The 20,057-nt window shown below is 43.6% G+C and overlaps 1 protein-coding gene across 6 annotated transcripts in view; it reads left to right on the top strand.

Moving 5' to 3' along the window:
- UBAP1 (ubiquitin associated protein 1) overlaps positions 1-20,057 on the top strand; it is a 76,262-nt gene that overhangs the window by 54,973 nt on the left and 1,232 nt on the right. For 4 of the 6 annotated variants that reach the window (XM_016960755.1, XM_024345616.3, XM_024345617.3 and 1 more), the window contains 4 exons: positions 2,966-3,090; positions 9,948-10,871; positions 18,549-18,731; positions 19,427-19,528. In XM_016960755.1, the coding sequence (XP_016816244.1) occupies positions 2,966-3,090; positions 9,948-10,871; positions 18,549-18,731; positions 19,427-19,528 (1,334 nt within the window). The remainder of the gene's footprint in view (positions 1-2,965; positions 3,091-9,947; positions 10,872-18,548; positions 18,732-19,426; positions 19,529-20,057) is intronic. The other 2 variants (XM_024345614.1, XM_024345615.2) reach the window with 1 other exon arrangement.

Below are 20,057 nucleotides of genomic sequence, written 5' to 3'. Positions count from 1 at the left end.
TTATTTATTTTGAGATGGAGTTTCACTCTTGTTGCCCAGGCTGGAGTGCACTGGTGCGTTCTTGGCTCACTGCAACTTCCGCCTCCCAGGTTCCTGCCTCAGCCTCCTGAGTAGCTGGGATTACAGGCATGTGCCACCAAGTCTGGCTAATTTCTTGTATTTTTAGTAGAGATGGGGTTTCACCATTGTTGGCCAGGCTGGTCTCGAACTCATGACCTTCACCTGCCTTGGCCTCCCAAAGTTCTGGGATTACAGGCGTGAGCCACCGGTCCCAGCCAAAAGCATGTCTTTATTATTGGTTCTTCATTCATTGAACAAATTCCATGAGCCATACATTATACTGAGTTTTGGTGATATAGATATGAAACATTTCTCCCCTGTTAAGGGACACTCAAAATTTTTTTTTTTTTTTTGAGATAGAGTCTCGCTCTGTCACCCAGCCTGGAGTGCAGTGGTGCGATCTTGACTCACTGCAAGCTCCGCCTCCCGGGTTCACGACATTCTTCTGCCTCAGCCTCCCCAGTAGCTAGGACTACAGGCGCCCCCACTGCGCCCGGCTCATTTTTTGTATTTTTAGTAGAGACGGGGTTTCACCATGGTCTCGATCTCCTGACCTCATGATCCGCCCACCTCAGCCTCCCAAAGTGCTGGGATTACAGGCGTGAGCCACTGTGCCCGGCCGGGCCACTCAAATTCTTGCTCAGACTCTCTGAAGGGAGGTTAAGGAAATGAACTATTAACAATACAAGGTAAGTCCTAAGGTGGTAGTATTAACTGGCTATTCTGAGGTTGAGAAAGGAGTTGTTCTTGAGGCTCACTGCACCTTCCGCCTCCTAGGTTCAAGCAGTTCTCCTGCTTCAGCCTCCCAAGTAGCTGGGACTACAGGCGTGTGCCACTACGCCCGGCGCAGTTTTGTATTTTCAGTAGAGAGGGGGTTTCACCATGTTGGCCAGGTTAGTCTAGAACTCCTGACCTCAGATGATCCACCTGCCTTGGCCTCCCAAAGGGGTGAGACTACAGGCATGGGCCACTGCACCCGGCCTGAGTTTCTTCTTAAAGGGCTAAATAATAATTACTCAAGTAAATAAGGGTAGGAATGTGATAGGCATTGCCAGCCAGGAAATTAGCACATCTAAAAGGATGACCACACTTGGAAAATTCCTAGGGTGTTAATATGGTGATTTCCTAGAGTGTTAAATTACTAAATTGAACACAGTTGTAAATTTAATTTGCTAGCTAAGTGAGCGATAGTTCAAATGTTTTAGTTCTGGCCAGAAGTTAGATGGGAAAGAGATGGAAAAGACACCCATTCCCCCAAGGGTTGGGAGTAGGGGGCATTCCTCCTAATGGAGAGTTTCAGGTGTATCTGCAGAATACCTATCCCAGGAAATGGGAATGATGACAAGATTACAAATATTTTCTGACCTTGATAATTCTTGAGATCTACACAGTTTTCGTAAGGAAAGAAGTCATCTTCATGGAAGAGGTATAATTGTCTTGTTCTGTGTCTGTGAGCACCCAAGAAAATAGTGTGAGGCTGAGAGGTAAACCTTCCTTTACCAGCTGCCAATGTTGAAAAACAAAATTTATTTTATCAACTGTATTTCATTGTCCACAATGGTTCTGCCTGTAAATTAGCCTCCCAGAGCTGCTCCAGAAAAGAAAACATGGCCCTGTTTGGAGTATATAGCTATCGAGAGTCTCATATAAGAGGCGTTTTCCTTTTATCTGACCCCGTGAATAGATGGTCATGTTCTGGTCTTTCCATGTTGTTCAGTTATGATGGGCAAAGAACCTGTAGGAGATGAAAGCAGCTCCATTGTGTATGGCTTGTGCTCCTGATGATCTTACTCAGAATCCCATGATTTTGTCGGGTTTTCCCCTTTTCATGTAAGTGTTGTGCTGCTTAAGGATTTCCATGTTGTTCTAGATTGTAGTGTTTTATAAGCTAGAGTAATTCTTCCTCTTCTTCTTTTTTTTTTTTTTTTTTGAGACAGAGTCTTGCTCTGTTGCCCAGGCTGGAGTGCAGTGGCGCGATCTCGGCTGACTGCAACCTCCGTCTCCTGGGTTCAAGCGATTCTCCTGCCTTAGCCTCCTGAGTAGCTGGGTTTACAGGCATGCACCACCATGCCTGGCCAGTTTTTGTGTTTTTAGTAGAGACGGGGTTTCACCATGTTGGTCAGGCTGGGAGTAATTCTTTATATTAATTGAAAATGATTTTTTTCTAAAGTAGAGAATCCTAATCAAGGAGATTCTTTTCTGGGGAGTCTCATCCATTCAGTATTTATTAAATGCTGATGTGTGCCAGGCAATGCTGAAGGTTTTGAAAATATGTCATTGAATAAGATAGACTTAAATACTTGCCCTATATTTCTTTGGGAAAGAGAAACAATAAATATAATTAAAAAGTCATTTATAATGTTAGAAGGCAATAAGTGTTATGGGGAAAAGGTAAATGGTAATATGGGAGTATTGTAGTGAGGGTGGGGTAGTACTTTTAAGTAGGGCGGGTCAGGGTAAGCCTCACTGAGAGGGTAACATTTGAGCAAAAACTTGAAGGAGTGAGTCATGTGACAGAAGAGTGTTCCAGTTAGAAGGAACAGTTGGTACAGAGTATTTGAGGTGGATTAAGCCTGTCATCTTTAAAAGCAGCAGTCACCATTACTTAGTACAGTGAGCCAGAGGATGACTGTAAGGAGATGAGGGCAGAGAGGCTGTGGGTGATGTGAGTACTTTGGCTTTTACACTAAGTGCCATTGAAAATAAACTCCTAATAAGACTGAATCAGTAGAATTTCCTTCTCAGAGATTTAGGGTCAAGGAAAAGGTAAGCAGTCAGAGAGGGAACTCTGTAACTTCTAGACTTAGGATAGCAAAAATTAATGCATATCCGTTAGACATAAGATTATGGCAAAACAAATAATGAAGTTCTTTGCTGATATTTTCTACTTTATTTTTGATTATAGGGACTTTCAGTTACCTTGATGATGTCCCATTTAAGATAGGAGACAAATTCAAAACACCAGCTAAAGTTGGTCTACCTATTGGCTTCTCCTTGCCTGATTGTTTGCAGGTTGTCAGAGAAGTACAGGTAAGTGGTAATTTTTAGTTAAAGTTTAGTGCATTTAAAAGTTTAAAGAGTAAGAATTTGATGCATAGTGAAATAGAAAAAACTACAGTTGTGAGCTGAATCATGTTTTGGTCAACGATGGACCGCATATACAATGGTGGTCCCATAAAATTATAAGGGGCTGGGCGTGGTGGCTCACGCCTGTAATCCTAACACTGTGGGTGGCCAAGGTGGGAGGATCACTTGAGCTCAGGAGTTTGAGACCAGGCTGGGCAACTTAATGAGACCTCATCTCTACTAGGGGAAAAAAAAATGATATATATATATATTCCTATCACATAGTGACGTAGTAGCCATTGTAACATGGTAGCGCAATGCGTTACTCAAGTGTTTGTGGTGATGCTGGTGTAAACACATCTGCTGCATTGACAGTCTTACAAAAGTATAGCACATACAATTCAGTATAGTATGTAATACAAATAAATGACTATGTTACTCATTTATGTATTACTATGCTATACTTTTTAGCATTATCTTTCTACTTATTAAAAAAGTTAACTGTAAAACTGCCTCAGGTAGGTCCTTCAGGAGATATTCCACAGGAAGGCATTGTGATCATAGGAGATGACAGCTCCATGCATGTATTGCTCCTGAAGACCATACAGTGAGACAAGATGGGAAGGTGGAAGACAGTGATACTGATGATCCTATAGGCCTAGGCTGATGTGTGTGTTTGTGGCTTCGTTTTTAAGAAAGAAGTTTAAAAAGTAAAAAAATAAAAAATCTAAAGATCAAAAAGCTTATAGAATAAGAGTATAAAGAAAAATGTTTTGGAAGATAAAAAACATTTTAGGCTAAGTATTAGTTCGGAAGAGTAAAAAAGTTAAAAAAATTTAATGTTTATAAAGTTAAAAAGTCACAGTAAGTTAGAGTTATTATTTAGAGAAAAATTGTTTTTTATATATGTGTATATGTGTATATGTGTGTGTGTGTGTGTGTGTGTGTATATATATATATATATATATATGTATGTATTTTTTTGAGACGGAGTCTCACTCTGTCGCCCAGGCTGGAGTGCAGCGGTGCAGTCTTGGCTCACTGCAAGCTCTGCCTCCCGAGTTCACACCATTCTCCTGCCTCAGCCTCCCGAGTAGCTGGGACTACAGGCGCCCGCCACCATGCCCTGCTAATTTTTTGTATTTTTTAGTAGAGACAGGGTTTCACTGTATTAGCCAGGATGGTCTCAATCTCCTGACCTCGTGATCTGCCTGCCTCGGCCTCCCAAAGTGCTGGAATTACAGGCGTGAGCCACTGCGCCTGGTCAAAAAATTGTTTTTTACAAATTTAGTATAGCCTAAGTGTACAGTGTTTATAAAGTCAAGGGTACTACTGTACAGTAATGTCCTAGGCCTTCACATTTACCATTCGCTTACTCACTCACCCAGAGCAACTTCCAGTCCTACAAGCTCCATTTATGGTAAGTGCCCTATACAGGTGGACCATTTTTAATCTTTTTTTTTTTTTTTTTTTTTTTGAGATGGAGTTTCATTCTTGTTGCCCAGGCTGGAGTGCAATGGCGCGATCTCGTCAAGAAGAGAGACTCTTTCTGTCTCTATGTAACCTCCGCCTCCACCTCCTGGGTTCAAGCAATTCTCCTGCCTCAGCCTTCTAAGTAGCTGGGATTACAGGTGTGCACCACCATGCCCGGCTAATTTTGTATTTTTAGTGGAGTCAGGGTTTCACCATGTTAGTCAGGCTGGTCTCGAGCTCCTGACTTCAGTTGATCCGCCCACCTCGACCTCCCAAAATGCTGGGATTACAAGCGTGAGCCACTGCACCCAGCCTATTTTTAATCTTTTATACCATATTTTTACTGTACCTTTTCTATGTTTAGATAGGTTTAGATACATAAATACTTGCCATTATGCTACAATTGCCTACAGTATTCAGCATAGTAACATGCTATACAGGTTTATAGCCTAGGAGCAATACTGTACCATAGCAATACCGTATAGCCTAGGTGTATAGCAGGCTGTACCATCTAGGTTTGTGTAAATACACTCTGCCCTCACCGATGAAATCACCTAACATGCATTTTTTAGAGCGTATCCTTGTCATTATGACTGTATTATCTTATTTTTGTTTCTTATAGCTCCTATTGTTGCCTGGCTCACATTGTTATACACACATACAGATTTTGTGTCCTCTGTTAGATTGTATATTCCTGGGGCTCTGTACCTCACACAGACCAAATTCCCATTGCCCATTTAACTAGCTTTTTCACCTCTTTCCTTTTCTCTGCTAATGTCCTCATTCTCTTTTCAGTCACTCAAGTTAGATTTGCTGTGTCTCACATTGCAGTTCAGCCTGACCTCATTTTTCACCTGGGCTGTTGCAGTAGCCTCTTTAATTGGCCCTTCTGCTTGCGGTGTTTTCCTTCTATTTTTTACATAGTTTCTAGAATGATCTTAAAGTTTTAAATTGTCACATCCCTTTTCATAACTGTTCAAAAGGGTTCAATGACTAACCAGTCCTTATTGAGTATAGTCTAGACATAAGGTTATGGCAAAGCAATTGAGCTCATCTTCTCCTCCATGTTCCCTCCAAACCACGTTACTAGTAGTCTGTTAGACCTTGTACGTTATCTCTCTATATGTTGCTTCTGCTCATGAGCCGTTGTCTCCACCTGGAATATTCTTTTTCTCACTATACTGAAAACTCCGTTCAAATCTATTCTAGATTGCGTGTAAATGCTATCTCTTCGAGGGCTTCTTTCTCAGTCCTCCCATCTTTAAGGCTCAGTTATATAGAAATGTACTGAGTTACTCCTTGAAAGCAACAAATAGCCCTGTGTTACTTACTTACTGCAGTACACATTTACTAAACGCATGTTTATGAGAGGTGGTCTACTGGGCACTGGAGGTAGAGATAAATGCCTTAATCACTGCCCTCAAGGTACTTACAGTTGAGAGAAGTTACCTAGAGCAACAGAAAAATATGGTACTTTAACTCTTCTTCCTGTGACTTAAGAAGATTTTTAAAAATGCAACTTTCAGGAAAAGAAGTTTTGTTTTTCTGGAATTCACTAAGGCATCACCATTTTATTCTAAAAGGTATTACTTTTTTTATCTTCCAAAGTCTATATGCAGTAAGTAATCATAATGAGGGAACTTCAGTTACTTTTGGGAGAAAAAAAATATTTATTGAGATATAATTCACATACCATGAAATTTACTTTTTAAAAAAAATTTTTTTTGGTTTATTTGTAGACACAGTCTCACTCTGTCACTCAGGGTGGAGTCTAGTGGCACAGTCATGGCTCACTGCAGCCTCGACCTCCCTGAGCTTGGTGATCCTCCCTCCTCAGCCTCCTGAGTAGCTGGGACTATTGGCATGCACCACCATGCCTGGCTAATTTTTGTATTTTTTGTAGAGACGGGGTTTCATCATGTTGCCCAGGCTGGTCTTGAGCTCCTGGCCTCAAGTGATCTGCCCACCTCAGCCTCCCAAAGTGCTGGGATTACAGGTGTCAGCCACCATGCCCGGCCAAAATTCACCTTTTGGTGTACATACGGTTCAGTGATTTTTAATATATTCACATAGTTGTGTAATAATCATTACTATCTAATTCCCGAACATTTTCATCACCCCAAAAGGAAACCCAGTGTCCACTAGAAGTCACTCCCCACAGCCTCTGGCAGCCTCCTCGCAGCCTCTGGCAACCAGTATCTACTTTCTGTCTCTATGGGTTTGCCTATTCTGGCCATTTCATATAAATGGAATTCTGCAGTAGCAGCCTTGGTGACTGGCTTATTCACTTAGCATAATGTTTTCAAGGTTTATCCACGTTGTATGAATGAGGTATTAGTACTTCATTTATTTTTATAGGTGAATAATATTTCATTGTTTGGATATAACACACTTTGTTTATCTGTTCATCAGTTGATGGGACATTGTGGTAGTTTCTAATTTTCGGCTATTATGAATAATGATGCTCTGAACATCTGTAAACAGATTTTTGTGTGGACACATGTTTTCAGTTTTCTTGGGTATAATGTATAGGAATGGCATTGCTGGGTCATAGTAACTCTATGTTTAACATTTTAAAGGACTGCTATTTTTCCAAAGTGGCTGCACAATTTTACAATCCCAGCAGCACTACAAGAGGGTACCAATTTCTTCACTTCCTTGCCCACTCTTATTAACTCGTTTTCATTATATACATTCTTGTGGGTGAGAAGTTGTCTCTCATTGTGGTTTTTATTTGCATTTCTTTCATGTCTAATGGTGTCAAGCATCTTAAGTATCTTTAATACTGAATTAATGTTCCTTTTGTGTATGGAGACTTTATTGGGCCAGAAGAGAGATAGACCTACTTTATAACGTTTTTCCATGTTTTATTTGTGTAAGAATTTTTTTATTGGCAATAACAAATAGTCATTACTTACCTTTGTACATGATACTATTAGCAATATGATTTAAAAACACCTGTCTTGTTTCTCATTATTCACTGCTTTACTGATGCCTTCAGAAAACTTGTTTTGATTCCCAAATTGTTGTCGATTTAGGCTTTGCTGGGAATTTCCCATTTGGTCAGTCTGAAGCACCAATAAAAGCATGGTATTGTGCTCACTGTGCTCATAGCACCCACTGATAACAAAAGGAGATCAAAGCTAAGAGCTCCATTCCAATGTGGGCCATGTGAAATATTTTTGTTCTCTAATGCACAAAGCAATCTTTTTTTGAGATGGAGTCTTGCTCTTTTGCCCAGGCTGGAGTGCAGTGGCGCCATCTTGGCTCACTGCAACCTCCACCTCCCAGGTTCAAGAGATTCTCCTGCCTTAGCCTCCTGAGTAGCTGGGACTATGGCATGTGCCACCACACCTGGCTAATTTTTGTATTTTTAGTAGAAGACAGGGTTTTGCCATGTTGACCAGGCTGGTCCCGAACTCCTGACCTCAAGTGATCCGCCCACCTTGGCCTCTCAAAGGAGGCCAAGCCTGTCTGGCCTACAAAGCAGCCTTAAACTTTGACTGCCTGGAGTCTCCATGGGGTTGTAGTGTTGTATCTGGTCCCCTCCGTACCCAGAGAACAGTCAGACCTAGAGCTCTAGACAGATGGCTTGAAAGTTCCTATAACTGTCATATTTGCCTTTGCATGACAATACAAACTCAACTTTTCAGCTAAAATTTCTTTAGAGTGAGCCAGTAAAACATACACAGCCCTTGCTTCTAGGGTCCAGAAAGCTTCTGTTGAATGTGGCTCACGTGAGGTAGCCCTTAGTGTCATGGTTTAGAACATCCTCTGGTGTCACTCATACATGTGCTGGAGAATTGACCTGTAATAGCTATATAATCTTGGACAGATTTTTTAACTTCTGCAAGCCTCAGTTTCTTCATCTGTAAAGGGAGGATGAGGATGATTAGCTTTTAAGGTTGTTAGAAGAGTTAAATAATCCATTTATAATGCTTACTCTGGTTCCTGGAACTCCATAAATACAAGATGACATTATTTATTATTATACTCCAAAACCACATTCTTTTCTACTTTAATATTTCTGCCATCCCCAGCCCCCTCCCTCCCTGCACCGCACCCTGCTTTTTCTGTGTTCCAAGTATTCTACATTACTTTGGTAACTAAAAAACAAAAGTTCAATAAATGTTTGCTAGAAAAGGAAAGAAATTTCCAATTTTTTAAAAATAATACTTCAAAGAACAATGTTTATAGGGCAATGGGAAGTTAGTTATAGCCTCCATTTTTATTAGGGGAACCAATTGCAAAATTGGGTTTTCTCCACAGTTAGAAGAGCAGAGTCATTGCCACTGCTCTTTTCTCATTGTTCCATTAGTGGTAGAAAGGAAGCCCAGTGATCCCCCCATATGTCTATCTGAGGCACAGCAGCTGGCTCAGGATGTAAAGTAACTTCTTGTCATGTGCCTTTCCAGGCTTCTCTTTTGTTGTTTGAATTTGAATGGCTTGAGTATGACCAGGGGCTTTTTCCTATGTTTTTTCTCTAAAATTCTGGTGTTAGCATGTTAGACCTCTCTTTCCCCCCTTTTTTACTTTTAGTGTGTCTCTAACCTTGGACATTAACACAGATACTGTTTAGCTCTAGTGCTTTGGGGTGAAAGCCAAAGATTTTGTTTTTTCCTGTCCTATGTGAATGTTGCTTTATATAATAGGTCTGTTTCTCTTAAGTGTGCAAAATAAATTTTTGTAAATTGAGCTATACTTAAGATATTGTTAAAGAACCATGAAGTGGCTCTTTGTGTAATTTGCTGTGTAAAAATCTTAATCTGAATATGCCTAGATTTCTTATAAGTTTTTCTGCATTTTAACTGCAACCTGTTCATCATAATCTAATAGATAGTGGTTTAAGAGCATAGAATCTGTAGTCAGACTGCCTGGGTTCAAATCCAGGCTCTTCCATTTAGCTACCAGCTTTATGCTTGGTTGTAGATCCTGTTAAGTAGGAATAATAGTAGTTACTTTAAAGGGTTATTGAGAAAATCTAGAGAGTTAATGCATAAAAAGTGTTTAGAATCATGCATGGCACCTTACAGGTATTTCTTACATGTTTGGGGCTATCATTACCTAGCATGGGATTTGTTTAGGACATTGTGCTAGATAATAGAGATCCAAGGAGGGTCTGTAGCCAGGTTGCTGCCCACAAGAGGCTTGTGGGAACATAGTTTGGTTAACTCTTACAAGGACATTGGAAGCCTTACTCTTTTTAAGTGGGGATCATCCCACACGCCTTAAATGCTGCCTTGTCCGGTTATCCTCTTGCACCAGGAGTGAGGAAGGAGTGAATTGGGTGGTGGGGTAAAAGATGGCCACCTGGGTTCACACCCCCTTCCTCTGCTATATCTTTGCAGTATGACTTCTCTTTGGAAAAGAAAACCATTGAGTGGGCTGAAGAGATTAAGAAAATCGAAGAAGCCGAGCGGGAAGCAGAGTGCAAAATTGCAGAAGCAGAAGCTAAAGTGAATTCTAAGAGTGGCCCAGAGGGCGATAGCAAAATGAGCTTCTCCAAGACTCACAGTACAGCCACAATGCCACCTCCTATTAACCCCATCCTCGCCAGCTTGCAGCACAACAGCATCCTCACACCAACTCGGGTCAGCAGTAGTGCCACGAAACAGAAAGTTCTCAGCCCACCTCACATAAAGGCGGATTTCAATCTTGCTGACTTTGAGTGTGAAGAAGACCCATTTGATAATCTGGAGTTAAAAACTATTGATGAGAAGGAAGAGCTGAGAAATATTCTGGTAGGAACCACTGGACCCATTATGGCTCAGTTATTGGACAATAACTTGCCCAGGGGAGGCTCTGGGTCTGTGTTACAGGATGAGGAGGTCCTGGCATCCTTGGAACGGGCAACCCTAGATTTCAAGCCTCTTCATAAACCCAATGGCTTTATAACCTTACCACAGTTGGGCAACTGTGAAAAGATGTCACTGTCTTCCAAAGTGCCCCTCCCCCCTATACCTGCAGTAAGCAATATCAAATCCCTGTCTTTCCCCAAACTTGACTCTGATGACAGCAATCAGAAGACAGCCAAGCTGGCGAGCACTTTCCATAGCACATCCTGCCTCCGCAATGGCACGTTCCAGAATTCCCTAAAGCCTTCCACCCAAAGCAGTGCCAGTGAGCTCAATGGGCATCACACTCTTGGGCTTTCAGCTTTGAACTTGGACAGTGGCACAGAGATGCCAGCCCTGACATCCTCCCAGATGCCTTCCCTCTCTGTTTTGTCTGTGTGCACAGAGGAATCATCACCTCCAAATACTGGTCCCACGGTAAGTCTTTTAAATCCCCCGCCGACTCTCATATTTTCCTGATGACAGGGATTATGTTTTTTCTTGTTGTTTGGTTGGTTTTTTTCGAGACAGGGTCTCATTCTGTTGCCCAGGCTGGAATGCAGTGGTGTGATCGTACCTTAATGTAGCCTCAACCTCCCGGGCTCAAGCCTGTTGGGACAACAGGCACGTGCCATCACACCTAATTTTTGTGTTTTTTGTAGAGATGCGGTTTTGACACGTTGCCCATGCTGGTCTCAAACTCCTGACTTCAAGTTATCTGCCTGCCTTGGCCTTCCAAAGTGCTGGGATTACAGGCGTGAGCCACCAAGCCTGGCAGTACAGAACAACACATTATTACATTCTAGAATAGAAGTCAATAGAAGTCAAGAACCTTTTGCTACACCAGCTTACAGATTTCTTTTCCTTTCTTTTTTTTGAGACAGAGTCTTGCTCTGTCGCCCAGGCTGGAGTGCAGTGGCACCATCTCGGCTCACTGCCAACCTCCACCTCTCAAGCAATTCTCCTGCCTCAGCTTCCCGAATAGCTGGGACTATAGGCATATGCCACCACACTCAGCTAATTTTTGTATTTTTAGTAGAGACGGGGTTTTACCACATTGCCGAGGCTGGTCTCGAACTCCTGACCTTAGTTGATCCACCTGCCTCCACCTCCCAAATTCCTGGGATTACACGGGTGAGCCGCTGTGTCCGGCCAGCTTACAGATTTTTTAATGTAAAAGCACATCAAGAGACTATTTAGAGCCAAAAAGGAGCCTGAGTATATTGGTGGGATATCTGTCAGAGACCATAACAAGCCTGCTATTAGCTGGTAAAAAGATACAAAATCTTGGCCTGCTTTACAAGTCCCAGTAATAGCATTCTTGGTCAATGATAGTCTGTGTGAATGCTTCTATTGTCAGCTCATAGCTGCTTGTAAACTTCCATAAACCTTGGCCCGGGTAAACTTGATAGAGTGCCGAACACCATTATTATCTTCTTGGAGTGGGCTTCATTCTAATTCCTCTTGGTCAGTTGTTGGGCTCTGGTCAGCACTGTACTTCTTCCTTTTCATTGTACTTTGGATGCTTTAGAGAAATTAAAATCTCCCTGGAAAAGATTAGGGATCCTTGGCCAACACTCCCTTCCTCTCATTTAAAGTTAGATTAACCATTTAGAGATCAAAGCCAATAAACTAACAGCAGAGATCTTTCTCAAACTAGAACACTTGTCATTCTTTGACCAGCCTGATTATGGGAGTTTCTTTCTGACCTGTTCATCTCAGGATGGGAAGAGGCCTGCTTCTTGTTGGCTTGAGAATTTGCTGCCTTCCACCTGCAGGTATAAACAGAGCTGGAGTTCTGGTGTTTCTTTTTTTTTTTTTTTTTTGAGACAGATTCTAATTCTGTCACCCAGGCTGGAATGTAGTGGGGTGATCTCTGCTCACTGCAACCTCCACCTCCCAGGGTCGGGCGATTGTCCTGCCTCTCACAGCCTGCCAAGTAGCTGGGATTACAGGCATGTGCTATCGTGCTTGGCTCATTTTTGTATTTTTAGCAGAGATAGGGTTTCGCCATGTTGGCCAGGCTGGTCTGGAACTCCTGTGCTCAAGTGATCCACCCGCTTCAGCCTCCCAAAGTGCTGGGATTACAGGTGTGAGCCACAGTGGCTGGCCAATTAAATATTGACTATAATCACCCTGTTGTCTTATCAAATGGTGGATCTTATTCTATTTTTTTCTTTGCTTTTTTCTTCAACGGAGTCTCGCTCTGTCGCCCAGGCTGGAGTGCAGTGGCGTGATTTTGGCTTACTGCAACCTCTGCCTCCTGGGTTCAAGGGATTCTTCTGCCTCAGCCTCCAGAGTAGCAGGGATTACAGGCGCCTGCCACCATGCGCAGCTAATTTTTGTATTTTTAGTAGAGACGGGGTTTCACCATCTTGGCCAGGCTGGTCTTGAACTCCTGACCTCGTGATCCACCCGCCTCGGCCTCCCAAATGCTGGGATTACAGGCGTGAGTCACCGCACACAGCCATTCTTTCTATTTTTTTTGTACCTATTAACCACCAGCCCCCGACTACTACCCTTCTCAGCCCCTGTGGTAACCATCCTTCTAGTGTCTATGTCCATGGGTTCAATTGCTTTGATTTTTAGATCACACACATAAGTGAGAACATGTGATGTTTGTCTTTCTATGCCTGGCTTATTTCACTTAACATAATGATCTCCAGTTCCATCCATGTTGTTGCAAATGACAGGATCTCATTCTTTTTCATGGCTGAATGGGTACTCCATTGTGTATGAGCACCACATTTTTTAAATCCATCCTTGTTTAAGTTCTTTCACTTTACTTTTTTTTTTTCTTTGGAGACAGATTTTGCTCTTGTTATTCAAGCTGGAGTGCAATGGTGCGATCTCGGCTCACTGCAACCTCCGCCTCCCGGGTTCAAGTGATTCTCCTGCCTCAGCCTCCCATGTAGCTGGGATTACAGGCATGTGCCACCACGCCCGGCTGATTGTTCTATTTTTAGTACAGACGGGGTTTCATCATATTGGTCAGGCTGGTCTCAAACTCTTGACCTCAGGTGATGCACCTGCCTCGGCCTCCCAAAGTGCTGGGATTACAGGTGTGAGCCACTGCACCTGGCCTATCCATTCATCTCTTGATGGACACTTAGGTTGCTTCCAAATCTTGGCTATTGTGAACAGGGCTGCAACAAACATGAGAGTGCAGATCTTGTTTATGTTTTACTTTCTGGGACATATCCTTAACTTACAACTTCAAAAAAAAAACTACTAAATCTTACAACCTTTTATTTTGTTTAATTTATTTTTCCCCCTGAACTTGATAGTAGGTGATTATTTTTTAAGAGATGGGATTTTTGTCCCCTAGGCTGGAGTGCAGCTTACTGCCTCAGCCTCCTGTCTGAGACTACAGGTGTGCACCACTATGCCCAGCTGATTTTTGTAGAGTTGGGGGTCTCACTATTTGCCCGGGCTGGCCTTGAACTCCTGGGCTCAAGTGATCCTCCTGCCTCAGCCTCCCAAAGTGTTGGGATTACAAGCATGAGCCACCATGCCCAGCCTAAATCTTACTACCTTTTAAATACAATTTTTACTTTATCATATTTTAAATTTCCAAGTGCTTTGTCTATTCCCTCTTTTGGTTTGGTGTTTTCATGCTGGTGGCTTTGGCTTTCTATTCACGTTTAAGTATGAGGCACTAAAAAAATAACAGTCACAAAGTTTGTGTGTCAGAGGTGTGCTTGCTGATCATTAAGCTTCACTATAGGTTGAAAGTTAATTGGCTTTGCCGGGGAAGTCCCCAAAATGTAAACATGTGAAGGGCTTGGGTGAGGGTTTCTCCAGAGAATTCTGGCTGAGGACTGATGTTGGGGAACGCTGGTGTGTTGCTTTTACTTAACCCTTGTTTAAGTTCTTTCACTTCACTCTGCCCCACACTGTGCCTGGTGCTTAGTCCTCTTTGATCTCTGGTTCCCATTTTCTGGAGACTATACCTTCTGCCTCCTGCACAGGGTAGGGATGAATGGGGACTGTTTCACCAAGGGCTTTACTGCTCTGATCACTGACTGTGTGTATCTTTGCCTTATCCCAACAGTACCTGGTGCTTCCAGAGTCTGAGCCCCTCTTAGGGATCCTAATGGGCTGATAGACTGACTCCCCCCTTTCCTACTTACTTACTTAGTTTATAACTTCATTGCTGGCAATTACCATCCCTTCATTATCTTTCCACATTCTAAAATTTCATTGAAATATATCACACCAGTAATCCCAGCATTTTGGGAGGCCGAGGTGGGAGGATTGCTTGAGCCCAGGACTTCGAGATCAGCCTGGGCAGCATACTGAGATCTTGTCTTTGTTTCTTTATTTAAAAAGAATAAGAAATATATTGTCCACTGCTACCCCCTTTCCTTTTATTGCTTTAAAGATGAATACAGTTTTAATTCTTTATTTTTAAATTTTTATTATTTTTTTTGAGACAGGGTCTTGCTCTGTAATCACGGCTCACTGCAGCCTTGACCTCCTGGGCTCAAGTGATCCTCCTGCCTCAGCCTTCTGGGTAGCTGGGACTACAGGCACGTGCCACCACACCTGGCTAACTTTTTGTGTTTTGTAGAGATGAGTCTCAACTATGTTGTCCAGGCTGGTCTCGAAATTCTGAGCTTAAGCAGTCCTTCTGCCTCAGCCTCCCAAAGTGCTGGGATTATAGGCATGAGCCATTGCTCCTGGCCTTAGTTTGTTTATGATCATTTTAGTGGGCTTTTGGGAAGAAGAGATGGTAAAGACATTTTAGTGTGTTAAATGAAATTCTCCCTTTGAAAATTCTAATGGACTTCAATTTATTCCACAACTGTTGATGAAGACCAGTAAGTGTAAAGCCAAGAGTCAGGCCCTGGGGATTTAGAAATGGGCATGACATGGTAACTGACCTCTCTGCAAGCTCACACTAATGTAATGTGATAAGTACTTTGCCAGCAGTGTGACTAAAGCTCTGTGGGACCGCAGGTGGCAGTGTGTCCGCTGAGTTGTGCACACACATTAGCAGTGGGTTAAAAGGAGGTTTATGGAAAGACTTGGTAGAAGCTGTCTTGAGGTTAGGCTTGAGGGCCACATAGGTACAGAAAGGACTGCCACCTTCTGAGGCCTGAGAGCATGCTGAGACTCTTCAGAAGCTTGAGCACTAATATTTGTCTCCTTTCACAAACGTACTTTCCCTCAAACACTCATATTTAATTTGGAAAGATTTCATAATAATTCTCATTTTTGTCTAGTTTCTACTTGGTTACAAATATGGAGCACTTCAGTCATCGAGTATGAAAATCCCTTTTTATGCCAGAGTCAACCTTTGCCCCTGCAGGAAGTAAATTTTACTATTCTTTTATTGAAAAAATAATGACAAATGGCTACCATGAATGCAGTTAATGGTGTTTAAAAAGTCATATCTAGATTACTCCTAAGAGCCTTATATATATTTGAAAATGGTACCCTGGAGTAAATAAATTTGGTGAGTAACTGGAGAAACTAAACACTGTTATAATTTTGATGAGGGATCCTTTCAAACCTTGTCTGTCCGTTTGGGGTCTGCTGGATTAGCCTATTGCCTGTTTGATTCATGAAACATTTATATGAAGGTGACATCTTATTTTGTTTGTCCCTGTTCAAGAAAAGTATCATCTGTTAGGATAGATGATACTTTAAAATCATCCATTTAAAATCAGTCATTTAATATCCCGTGCATCTTTAAAAAATATTGTAGAGCACGTACAATTAATAAATATATCTTTTTTTTCTTATTTATTTATTTAGTTAGTTAGTTAGAGACGGTGTCTCGCTGTGTCAACCAGGCTGGAGTGCAGTGGCGCAATCTTGGCCCACTGAGACCTCCGCCTTCTGGGTTCAAGTGATCCTCCTACCTCAGCCTCCCAAGTAGTTGGGATTACAGGAATGCACCACCACACTTGGCTCATTTTGTATTTTTAGTAGAGATGGGGTTTCTCCGTGTTGGTCAGGCTGGTCTTGAACTCCCGACCTCAGGTGGTCTGCCTGCCTTGCCCCCCAAAGTGCTGGGATTACAGGTGTGAGACACCTCACCCGCTGTTTTTTCACTTAATTCAGATGCTTTAAATAATTAACAGTCATATGTTCATTATTTGCTAACCTAACACCCTGTGCTGGATATTTGGTAGGTTGTCCCTAATATTTATTACAAATGATGTTGAGATGGATATATTCCTATACATAAATATTGGTTTGCATTATTATTATTTCTTTAGACTAGTTTCCTAGAAATAGGTAACTGGATCAAAGAATCTGAGCAGTTTTCTGGATTTATGCCATGTTTACCTAAAGCATACCAAATAACATTTCCACCAGTAGGGTATGTGAGAGTACTGCATGTATGTTTAAAATAGATACGATTTTTTTTTTTTTTTCCAGACAGAGTCTCACTCTGTCACCCAGGCTGGAGTGCAATGGCATGGTCTCCACTCACTGCAACCTCCACCTCCCGGGTTCAAGCGATTTTCCCACCTCAGCCTCCTGAGTAGCTGGGACTACAGGCATGTGCCACCACACCTGGCTAATTTTTGTATTTTTAGTAGAGATGGGGTTTCACTATGTTGGCCAGGCTGGTCTCAAACTCCTGACCTCATGATCCACCTGCCTCGGCCTCCCAAAGTGCTGGGATTACAGGTGTGAGCCACCGCACCTGGCTAGATATGATTTTATTAACATTTGTAATGTGCAGTATTCTGGGTGTATACCTGCATCCCACCAGGCATTTAGGAGGCATTATGAGAAGGGCAGGCAGTTGAAGAATAGTCCTGACTCCTTCCTGGCTGGGGAATGTCATGTGAGAGCTGGCATTGCTCTGTGGCTGTTGGTTTCTTTAGCCCAGGTTAAAGCCTGTCTCTAAAGAGGGAGACACAGTCTTAGACCTCCCAAGTGGCTAGACTGGTGTGATCCAATCCCTGTGCCTTATTGTGACTCTTGTACCATAATGACAGCCCTGTGCTTGGGCTGCTGAGTGTGTGCTGTGGGTGAGATGGTTAAGCACCAACAGAATGGGCTCTGAGGCCTATAGCCATCCTGGCTTTCCCCAGCAGACTTTGAGGAGAGCATCTGGTTACATCTGTATAATTTCGAACTTGCTTCTAGGACAGAGGGCTTCCTACCACCTAACCATGCTCCCTCTCCCCACCAATAAAACAAGGAAATAAAAAAATTTTTGTCTGAACATCTTCCCTGGTTCTTGGGACCTGCGCCAAGCTGTAAAAGGGCTTGTGACCTTGTTCCTGTGGTCAATGGGTCCTTTGGCCTGGGAGTGTGCTGTCTTCCTGCCTTGGGCTTGATTTGTGATCAGAAGTGGTGGGGGAGTTAATCACTGCACTCTGTACGCCTATCCGACTGGGGTTAGTAAGTTCCAGTGGCAGGGAGCAGGCTGCCTGTAGCTGGTGGGCAGGTCCCCAGAGTCCAGATTCCAGTCTGTGGGATCCAGCCTGGTGTGGCTAGTGTGCCTTCTGTCCCGGCACTGTAGGATGGCAGCTTTGGCAGGAAACGAAGCACAGTACATGATGTAGGGCAAAGGTGTGGAGTACCCTCAAAACCCTGGGTTCCTGAGCTGTCCAGGTTCCTAAGCTGTCCATGCATGGGAACCACACTCACAGCCTCTGCTGAAGAGTAGAGACTTTGGAATAGAGTTAGCTCCAAAGTGGGAGTATTTGAAGTGAAAAATGACCCCTCAGAACTGATACTTCAGCCTGGGAAAGGGATAATGCTGGAGTGAAATCACAGCCAGCTTGGACATCAGTCCCGGGGGCAGCCACAGCTTCTTTCTTCAACTCAAACCCTGGAGATTTGGGCATGCAAGGGCCTGTCGTGTTGTGGCGCTTTCTCGATCACCAAAGTGGGACTAGGGCAGAGCAGGACAGCCACAATTGCAGGTGACCTCCCACCTTTTTCCCTCTCAGCTGGCACTCCCCCACCCCTCTTTGTTCCTTTTCAGGGTGTCTGACCAGCAACCTGGCGATTTCTTACAACCTGACCGCTTTTCTTGGGGCTTGAATAGTGTCAGAAATGCCAACCCCTGGACTAGGCTGCCTCAGTGACTTCTTTGGGGGCCCAGGTCTTCTTGCCTTGATCTTCTTGTTTTTCCACTAGGTCACCCCTCCTAATTTCTCAGTGTCACAAGTGCCCAACATGCCCAGCTGTCCCCAGGCCTATTCTGAACTGCAGATGCTGTCCCCCAGCGAGCGGCAGTGTGTGGAGACGGTGGTCAACATGGGCTACTCGTACGAGTGTGTCCTCAGAGCCATCAAGAAGAAAGGAGAGAATATTGAGCAGGTGAGTGGTTGGTCAGCCAGGAGGGCAGGCTCAGACCTGTGGAGCTGGAGTAGTGTCCTCCCCTGTCCTAGAGCCCCTCAGACTTGTAGCACCAACCTCCTTTCCTGTGGGTTTGTGAGGACACGGGGCATGTTTTGGGGAAAGCCAGCAGCCTTGGGAGCAGTACTTCTTTTGGAAGCTATTCCGGGACCCAGGCTGAGAGACAGCTTTGGGAGAATTGGAGCTGTTCTCCAACTACCCCCTCCTTTCTCTGCCTCTCCAAAAGGGGCAGAGCTAGGCTTGGGGTATGGTCAAATGTCTCTTTCCAGGAATTTTCATCCTTTCATCTATGCCCAGAGTGTTGAATAGGGTACTGGAGTGTTAGACCTTGGTGACATTTTCTGACTTGGGCTGTTTTCTTAGAGTAGCCGCCTGCCCAGGCTGTGGAGTTGACCATTCTGGTGGGCGTGTCAGCTGTGGCTGCAATTCCTTTGGAAAATGCCTGCTCCTGTTTAGAAGGCTGTGCCTGTGTTCATTAAAGAGTCACCGGGGTCCTGTTGTGTTGGACACAGTCAAGGCACAAAATCAAATCCTATCCAGTATCTGACGGCCTGGGTGGGGCGGGGAACGGACTTCACACACTAGTTTGTTGAGGTCTCTTGGAAAGCACAGCCAAGAGCAGCAGTAGGTGCTAAACCCCTTGTTTCTTTTCTTAGATTCTCGACTATCTCTTTGCACATGGACAGCTTTGTGAGAAGGGCTTCGACCCTCTTTTAGTGGAAGAGGCTCTGGAAATGCACCAGTGTTCAGAAGAAAAGGTGGGAATCTTCATGCTTCCTGGGAACCCTCTGGAAAAGGAGGGACCAAGTAGTCCATCCTGGTTTTCTCCCTTGGTCCACACACAACCTTTTTGCTTTGCCAGTGACTACAGGTAGAAGTATTTGAAGGGCAGAATCTCCCAAGTATTCAGACAGGCCGAGGCCTGCGTTTGGCTTGGTGGTTGAAGCATTGGGTTGAAAACTTCAGAATCCCAGTGAAGGGAAGGGAATATTGGCCTGGGCTAAAAGCCAAACTTCTTAGATGATTAGGGAGGGAGATTGCTGGACTTTTTGCCTAGACTGCTCCTTGAAGAGCAGCCATTTCTGGGTTCAGTATCCTTCCTTGGTGGGAAGATGGATGTGGGTGGTGGGACCCAGACAGAGCTCAGCAACAGTGAGCTGGGACTGGGCTGACTCCTGAAGGTTGATGGCCGTCACCAAACCCGTCTGCCTTGGCTTCCACCACAGCCCACCTCTGCTTGCTAGGGGACCTTATGGAGACTCACGGGGCTCTGGGGGAAGGATGTAG

Source organism: Pan troglodytes, chromosome 11 (genome assembly GCF_028858775.2).
Source record: "Pan troglodytes isolate AG18354 chromosome 11, NHGRI_mPanTro3-v2.0_pri, whole genome shotgun sequence".
In the NCBI taxonomy this organism is placed as follows: Eukaryota; Metazoa; Chordata; class Mammalia; order Primates; family Hominidae; genus Pan; species Pan troglodytes.
The sequence above is the reverse complement of the archived record's forward strand: the minus strand, read 5'-3'. Positions and strand labels throughout refer to the sequence as shown.